This window comes from Wyeomyia smithii, chromosome 2 (genome assembly GCF_029784165.1).
Source record: "Wyeomyia smithii strain HCP4-BCI-WySm-NY-G18 chromosome 2, ASM2978416v1, whole genome shotgun sequence".
Classification (NCBI taxonomy): Eukaryota; Metazoa; Arthropoda; class Insecta; order Diptera; family Culicidae; genus Wyeomyia; species Wyeomyia smithii.
The window spans coordinates 80387044-80395640 of NC_073695.1; the positions used below are offsets into that span (position 1 = coordinate 80387044).

The 8597-nt window shown below is 40.6% G+C and overlaps 2 protein-coding genes across 3 annotated transcripts; both read right to left on the minus strand.

The window, feature by feature from the left end:
* Positions 1-285: 285 nt before the first annotated feature.
* LOC129719711 (uncharacterized) lies at positions 286-833 on the minus strand. Its single transcript, XM_055671107.1, has 2 exons — positions 577-833; positions 286-514 (listed from the first exon to the last, which is right to left on the minus strand). The coding sequence occupies exons 1-2, from the start codon at positions 831-833 to the stop codon at positions 286-288; spliced, it is 486 nt and encodes a 161-aa protein (XP_055527082.1).
* Positions 834-2426: 1593 nt separating this feature from the next.
* Positions 2427-5657, minus strand: LOC129722611 (uncharacterized). Of its 2 annotated transcripts, XM_055676205.1 has the most exons (4): positions 4743-5657; positions 3305-4665; positions 2800-3058; positions 2427-2737 (listed from the first exon to the last, which is right to left on the minus strand). In XM_055676205.1, exons 1-4 carry the CDS (start codon positions 4856-4858, stop codon positions 2530-2532), a joined length of 1944 nt encoding a protein of 647 aa, XP_055532180.1. In that variant the 5' UTR covers positions 4859-5657; the 3' UTR covers positions 2427-2529. The 2 variants fall into 2 exon arrangements, with proteins under 2 accessions (XP_055532180.1, XP_055532178.1); XM_055676203.1 differs by having other exon boundaries at positions 2800-4665; positions 4743-5650.
* Between the last annotated feature and the right edge of the window lie 2940 nt (positions 5658-8597).

Consider the following 8597-nt stretch of genomic DNA (forward strand, 5'->3'; position numbering starts at 1 on the left):
CTGTGCAACGTTATGTTAAAATGAGTTTTGGGCAATTAAATTGTCTCTCTAAAAAAACTTTAACTCAAATGGATCTGGAATAAAATTACTGGTCCAATTATGATACTTTTTTTGTTCAGATCACCCAGTTTCGATACTGATACTGATAAAAATTACTTTGAGTCGAAATTGGTCCAATAATGATACACATTTATGTCGAAAAGAAAATAAACAACTAGGGTAACGGCTCCTATATTCATCTTAGTACCTATATTCATCTAATACACTTTTGTTAGTCAAGCATTATTAATTTAAATTGGCACAAACTTCAGCCTTACTCGCGGAGTTGTGTTCGTCGTTGAAGAAACGAAAGAAACCCCCTCGATGGTTATTTAGGTAGTAAATGATCTCCGACTCATCCTTGGGACACTTAGGATAGTACACGTCACAGCTGTTGGCCCCAATTCCGTAACCGAGTAAGGCTGCTCGAGAAAATTTGAGCCATGGTGAACTGTCAGGGACAGCGCTCAAAATTCTGTAATTAAAAGATATTCAGTCCGTCAAAATAAATTTTTACTCTTATAGAAAAAAGCTTACGTGCTCAGCAGACCACGGTTCACGTAGGTACTAAAACCCTGCCCGCTGGAGCGTCGGGACATCATGCAGATGAGTTTGGGAACACATTGCAATTCATCATTACCGGAGATGTTGTCTAAAGCTTTTCGTAACTGCGTACTCACAGCCATGATTGGAGAACTGGAACTCGTTGCGTCTTGCTGGTTTACTGCATATGTTGAATCGGAAGGGGCTTGAGCACTGTCACCATTATTGATCGTTTGGTAATTACCAAACATTTCTTGTGCGAAATATTTACTCCAAAGCTGGAATTATTTGTGGAATATGAAAGCATGTTTTGTATCGTGATCAAGCCAGCTTATTTCTGAGACCTTACCCCTTTAGGTTGCCTGTGCAACGTTATGTTAAAATGAGTTTTGGGCAATTAAATTGTCTCTCTAAAAAAACTTTAACTCAAATGGATCTGGAATAAAATTACTGGTCCAATTATGATACTTTTTTTGTTCAGATCACCCAGTTTCGATACTGATACTGATAAAAATTACTTTGAGTCGAAATTGGTCCAATAATGATACACATTTATGTCGAAAAGAAAATTAACAACTAGGGTAACGGCTCCTATATTCATCTTAGTACCTATATTCATCTAATCACGCCTTTCAATCAATTTCAACGCCATCAATTTATCGTCAAATTTTACCATATTTTCAACGTAAAATTTTCAGCTACTTGAGAAAATCGAGAAGCAAATAGATTTACTTTCAAAATTCTGTAGAAATTTGACGGTAAATTGAACAAATGAGAGAAATAAGATGACTATAGGTGTACCAAGCTGTTGAGATGAATAATGGAGCGATTACCCTATGATAATAAATAAGACACAAGAGTTTTGGCGAAAAAGTAGTCCTAATCTAGGATTCTCGCAAATACAGAAAGTTTTATTTCTTTCAGTTTGATCACTCGTGTTATATTCAATTTGATCGCCTTTTGTCCATTTTTCCAACTGATCAAAAGCTTTAAGGCTTGTTCAAGTTCACAAAAAGTGAGCTGACCCTCCGTTTTTACTAATTGAGCTAAAGTTAATCTCTAGCATGTCTTTACGACCTGTTGTTGATTTGGGGTAATTCCCAGATACGGCCGGTAGAAAATCACCGAGAAGGTCATATACCTACGTTCACACAAAAGAGGATTCATGACGACAGGTAATATCGTTTGTGCTAACGAAGTGAATCAATATGTTGCAAGGAAACTGTGGAACATCTAATATATTTTTTATTGCAATAAATGTAATTTATGCGTATCAACAAGCAAACCTTCTCGGTTGTGCAGCTATTTTGGTGTGGTTGCGTGAAAGCTGTTATTTTTGCTATCCCACTTTCGTTCGTGTTTGCCTTGTGTTGACGTACAGGGTGAACAGCGATTCCGATGCTGTCGATGAACGATGTCCACACTTTATTTTAGGTTTTGGGATTATCATTGTTTTTACTAATACTGTTACCTATTTATGCAGAATGTAGAATTGCGGAAGCCACAGTTAAACTATATCAAAAGTAATTTTTCGCAATAGCAAAATACCCTAGAGTTATCTAAATGTGACAGTCACCCTGTTACTAAACGCGCCCACGGGTGTGGGTCGCAACAGTTGACCGGACGGCGAACGAAGGACCACATAAACAGTGTGGGTGGCTTTTCCAGTCAGGTTAAATAATCGCAAGAGATGCGTTCATTGGTACAAACAAACAGTGGATTGATGGTACGAGCAGGACCATAAGGCAGAGAAGATCAATGCAATTCATCAACGAACTACACGTGTGAAAGGAAATGGCATCAATTATACAAAATTTTTTATTGGGTTAGTTGTTAAATAAGTTTATTTCTCTAGCTTTACCCACTAAAAATAAATAGTCGCATTTTCTCGCCCTCTATCATACACTTTTGTTAGTCAAGCAGTATTAATTTAAATTGGCACAAACTTCAGCCTTTACTCGCGGAGTTGTGTTCGTCGTTGAAGAAACGAAAGAAACCCCCTCGATGGTTATTTAGGTAGTAAATGATCTCCGACTCATCCTTGGGACACTTAGGATAGTACACGTCACAGCTGTTTGCCCCAATTCCGTAACCGAGTAAGGCTGCTCGAGAAAATTTGAGCCATGGTGAACTGTCAGGGACAGCGCTCAAAATTCTGTAATTAAAAGATATTCAGTCCGTCAAAATAAATTTTTACTCTTATAGAAAAAAGCTTACGTGCTCAGCAGACCACGGTTCACGTAGGTACTAAAACCCTGCCCGCTGGAGCGTCGGGACATCATGCAGATGAGTTTGGGAACACATTGCAGTTCATCATTACCGGAGATGTTGTCTAAAGCTTTTCGTAACTGCGTACTCACAGCCATGATTGGAGAACTGGAACTCGTTGCGTCTTGCTGGTTTACTGCATATGTTGAATCGGAAGGGGCTTGAGCACTGTCACCATTATTGATCGTTTGGTAATTACCAAACGTTCCTGGGGCGAAATTGAAGATGCTCTGTAAAAAACCGAAAATGCTTTGTGCGCTCAATGGACTGTTGGTGTTCCCGCCTGTGATAAGATTTGTCGGAACATTTGGATGCTGAGGGTATAAAGAAGGATATCGCCCTGGACCGTTCGCTGGTAGTTGCGGTTGATTGGGATTCGGCAAGGGATATGGGAAGTTGGACAAATAATCCTGTATGTAGTAATTGTTCGGATCGAACGGAGGATAAGGTGTACCTGGGCTGGGAAGATTCTGATAATATGGATCGCTGGTCGCAATCTGAGGTGTTGGCGAAATCTGAAGATTGGATGGATATTGATTGGCTGTGGTTTGAGGTTGCGGGGAATTTTGCAGATAGTTGTCATAATCGGGAGGTTGCTGATAATTGAATTCATCCTGCTTTCGAATGTCAATCACGTGTTGGTTGTAAATTTTTCCTTTCTTTTGTTTCGGTCTTCGTGTAGTGATTGGCATGTAGACTGTTGGTGGGGTAATGCTATCAGCTGATCCCCAATTACCGATTTGAATGGTAGCTTTGACCGTATAGAATTGATCGTTATCGGTTTGAGGGCGAATTTGAGTCGCCGAGTCGGTAAACTTCAGTGGTCTCGTTTGATCATCATCGAATCGCATTTGGGAGGACGAAACACTTTGTGGCATGCTATCCGTCTCCACAAATTTAATTGCATTAACTGGTGTATGTGGCGTTTCATGTTTTGCTGATACGTCGCTGGCAGGAAATCGAAATTCATTGCGATAAGAGTCGTGGTTATAGAAGTTGAAAGAATTCATCGGGCTTTTTTCAATTCTCGGTTTTTCAGCGGTTGTTTCAGATTCTTCGAATCTAAAGTACCTACTGGAGTTTCTGGGACTATCGTTATAATTTTCCTCCAACGATCGGATTTTTACCGGTAACTTTTGAAGCTGACTGAAATTAAATCCATCACTATGCAAATCAGCTTTTTCGGCATGCCATGTGCCAGACGCATTTTTCATGAGATTTTCAATTACAAACACATCATAGTTCATAGCTGAATGAGGTTCTTCCCTATTACCACTGTTTTCAGGTGTGTTGTCCTTCGAATGTTTCACCGTATTCGGCACGTTGGTAGCAAAATTCATTCGATCAGATTCTTCGAATTGAAGCATTCTCGGATAAATATTTGTTGCATTGGTGGCTGAAGAATATTCTTCACTACCTTGCGCACTACTATCGTCATATTCTTCCTCTGATTCAGAATCACTGCCAAATTTTATCATATTTTCACTTATTTGCGGTTTTACTTGATCGGAAAGCGGCATTACATCAGATTCCGAGAATTGCACATATTTCTTGTTTCGTGTGACAAAGTTAGTTTCAACAGCAGAGTGGCGTGTATTCTCTTGGGGTAATTGATCAGCAACCTTTCCCACTCTTCCATTTTCGAATTTGAAACTGTACAACGGGCGCCAGCCAGCTTCAAAAAATTCGTAATCACTGTTTTCATCACTGATCCGTCTTAGCGGATGCGGAGCTTTCTGTTGAACACCATTTCGAAGTTGAAAAGAGGAATCTTTGAATATAAGCTGATCCTCACCGTACGAAGAGAAGGTTACACTGGAAACACAAATAGATGTATTATATTTTTTGTCTAAGCAAAATTTACATTCAAAACACATTCAGCCCCAACTGACCTTTGATTTTCGTCTCCGCTAGATGACACCTTTTTGTTAGCGTTATTTGTGATGGCACTGCTCTTCTGGGTCAGTAACACGAGCATTAGCCCAATGACCAATGTAACACTCTTCATACTTCCTATATTTAATCGCAAAGTAGTGCAAACATATCACGAGATAGTTTTCCGCGACCCGCTGAAACTTGAATCGATCACTATAAGCAACCCGTTGCGGTTTCTTTCAACCTGTTGCCAGTCTGCAATTCCGAGACCGAAGACGGCGCCAGCTCCAATCTCAGTGGTATATACGATGCCGATTCAAGTACCCACTCTCCTGAAAGCACATGGATAGAGGTCTTGAGAGAGGCACAACGGCATACTGCAACAGATGGTTACGGCTACCAGCCTATTGTGAACCGCGTTTGCAGTTAAATTTTTAGCTGCTGCTCACGCCTTCAAGCGGCGGCGGGTGCACGCGGTAACGCTTTGTTTACGCGACTCAGCGCCAACCGGACCGCGCGGCAACGGCAGCGGTAGCATACGGATCAGCCAGACGCGGTCGCGGTCGATCGCCCATGTGAGTTTATGCAATCGCTGTCCAGGTTGTCTGAGCGGACAGCATGCAGGTTTGCTCCGCCACAACGTTGACTTATCGAGTCCGTTCCGTGGGTATACCTACACCAATTTCAGAGAAAGTAAAATACAAGCGAATATTGTTTTAAATCAATACATCTTCACATGCTCTGTGCAAATCTATTGAATGACGTCACAGTCGCAGCGTGTTCGTGGCCAAAATGATATCACCTCTTGTGGGTGTTGGGGATCAACCGTATGAATGGTTTTTTTTTCATCGTTGGACGACCATGATTAAATGTGGAAGTGCAATTATTCAGTTTTGTTTTGATTACCATTTGTTTTTGATTATTTAGCTTACATACCTATGTGCTGTAAAATTGAAAGTTTAATGGTATAACCATAAGATATCGGTGAACTTGATTACATTTATCCTATCTTTTACTCACTGCGATTTCGGCATTTTGGATTATCTGCAATATGGATTGGTCAGACTCTCATACTTGAGGGATTAAAATTATCAATACTTAAAATGTCACATTTTTTACCGGAAGTAATAAAGTGGTAAAGATGTTGGTAAATGGTACAGAATTTAAATTTTTTCGTGAGCAATGTAAAAAATATATTGACGATTTCACTTTTCCCGAAAATAAAATCAAGATAGATTACTAAAGATAAAAATATTTTATTCAACTGTTAGATATAAAAATTTTGTTAGATTATTCAAACCTAAATCTCGCGTAATTTTTTCAAAAGGACCTATCAAACATTGAGAGACTCTCTTTGTTTACTTTCTCTTTGATTAATATCTATGTTGTTTCCATATTTCATAACACTCGATGCATAGTATGCAAGACAGTATTACAATCTCTCGATTAAGGGAGAAAGCTTGGAAAATATTTATAATGACGACGTAATTAACGAAATTAGGTGAGAGAGGATAGAATCTGTTATTGTTACTTAGGACCTTTCGAAAAATTACGCTAGAAATGTACAAATGTTCAAAATGTACACAATCTTTTTTTTTTTGGTTAAGGCTGATACAAATTTCGAATTCTTTTTATGTCCAAGGTTATCAAAGTTAGCAGAGGGGGTGGCAAAAAATAAATAACACCGAGACGAAAAAAAAGAAATATCTTTGATCAAAGTTTGTGTGCAAGTTATGACGTTTGTAACTTGCACTCAAATAAATATTGAAAAATAACACTTTATTATTACTATTATTTATTTTGCTTGTCTTTCGACGACACTCTCGCTGTCACCTGACTTGTTTTTTGCTAAATTAAGCTGTCAGAAAACTAATGAAATGAACAAAACGGGTTGAGCTTTTTTTTCTTTTTGAAGGGGGGGGGGGGTGTGACATAAAATTAATTAAAATTTGTAACGGCCTAATTTGAAGAATATAAACTTCGGTATTTCTAAGTAAAAAATTTATATACAGCAATTTCACAAAAAAATACATACTTATTCTTCGATTTCTTAAATTTGTTCCGCTGTCGTGCATGATCTGCCATAGCTATTATCGATCGACTGTATCGTAGGCTGCCGTGAAGTCGATGAAGTTGTAATGTGTGGGCACATTGTACTCGCGACATTTCGGTAAGATCTGTCGGATTGAAAAGGTCTCCCATGAAGCCCGCTTGGCTCGCTGGTCCACAAACCTCCTGGTTAGAGGTGAGAGACGACGGAACAGGATTTGTGAGAGTATTTTATAGGCGGCATTGATAAGCGAGCTGCCGTGGTTGTTGCGGCACTCCAGCTTATCACCCATCTTGTAGATGGGGCAGACGACTCCCTCCATCCACTTATTTGGCAGTTTTTCCTCCTCCCAAATCCTCCCAAATAATGGGTCTAGCCAGAGCCTCTCTCCCAAAGAACTTCATGAACATCGGGATCAGGTACTCGGTCATCTGGTGCTGGTGCCCCTAGGTCAGTTCCTACTCCACTTCTGTTTACCGTATCGCCATTCGCCATACTCCTTCCACCCGTCGACCACCTCGCTGGCATCCGTGAGAAGGTTCCTATGTCGGCTTGCGGAACTAGCCTCTGCGAGACTGGTTTACCTTTTCATAGAACTTACGCGTATCACTCACACGATACAGCTGCTCCAGCTCCTCATGTTTACGATCCTCTTGCTGGCACTTCTTTCGTCTAAGAATCGTAGTCATGTCGTTCCGTGCCCGTTTGTAATTGACCTTGTTCACTCGTTGACCTGTCCGGTATATCGCTAGGTCCGGTTCTTCTCGTTCACTACGGCGTTGCACTCCTCGTCATACCAGTCGTTTCTGCCACTCGGTGCTTCCGCTCCTAGTGTCGCCGTTGCGGTTTCCCCGATAGCTGCACCAGTCGTCCTCGAGAGACGACGCCCCAAGTCCCTCCGCCGTGGGTAGTACCGCTTCGAGCTGTTGCGCGTATTCCTCCGCAGTCTGGGGGTCCCGGAGCTGCTTGATGTTGAGCCGCGGGGTTCGGTGATGTCGCGCGTGATATATGGTCGGTATTCTTTTCAAGGGTTACTATGTCGGAAGTTAATAACCAGTCCGATATTTGTTTGGCAACAGGTTACATTGCATGTTTTTAGGAATATCTCATAGAGATAAATCGTCCAGCTCAAACCGATGTAGGGGTATTAGGTGGAACACGAGACTCAGTAGCGTCCCGCCTAAACAATTACACTACAAACAATCAAGAAGATATAATTCGAAGCATTCGGCAGATATAAGTGTCAAACTTTATGTCGAATTGAATATAAAGAATTGCCATCCCATCCCTCATGATAGAAAATTCCATGATATTCAACGCAAATGATATTGCACATAATTTTCTAACCAAATCGTAGTTTTTTTTGTTCACACAACATTTATTTGACACGGCACAATACAAATTAATGTTTTACGGAGCCAATTAAAGCCAAATCGTAGTTTACGTCGAAAGTAACTGAAATTTAAATAAGAAAATAATGTACGTGACGTGTAATATTCTGTGTAGGTAACGAAAACCGAACCATGAAAAGAAACTTGGTACCTGGAACTGCTAGTTTTGTTGCAAAATTTTGTTGGCGGAGATTGCTTGAACAGTTCGGCGTTGATTGCGTGAGCAAGTTCGGCGTCGTGGCTCTGCAGAAGATCTGTCGCAAAGGTGAGAAGGTGTGGAAAGTTTGTGGTGGCAAGGCCCAATTCTAGCTGAGATCGGGTTTTGTGTACTGGTCAGAATGCAGGATCGCGAAAGGTGATCAACGAAAGAATGTGTTTTTTGGGGATTTAATATCGTTTCTCCAACTACAGCACGATTAACTTGCACTAGC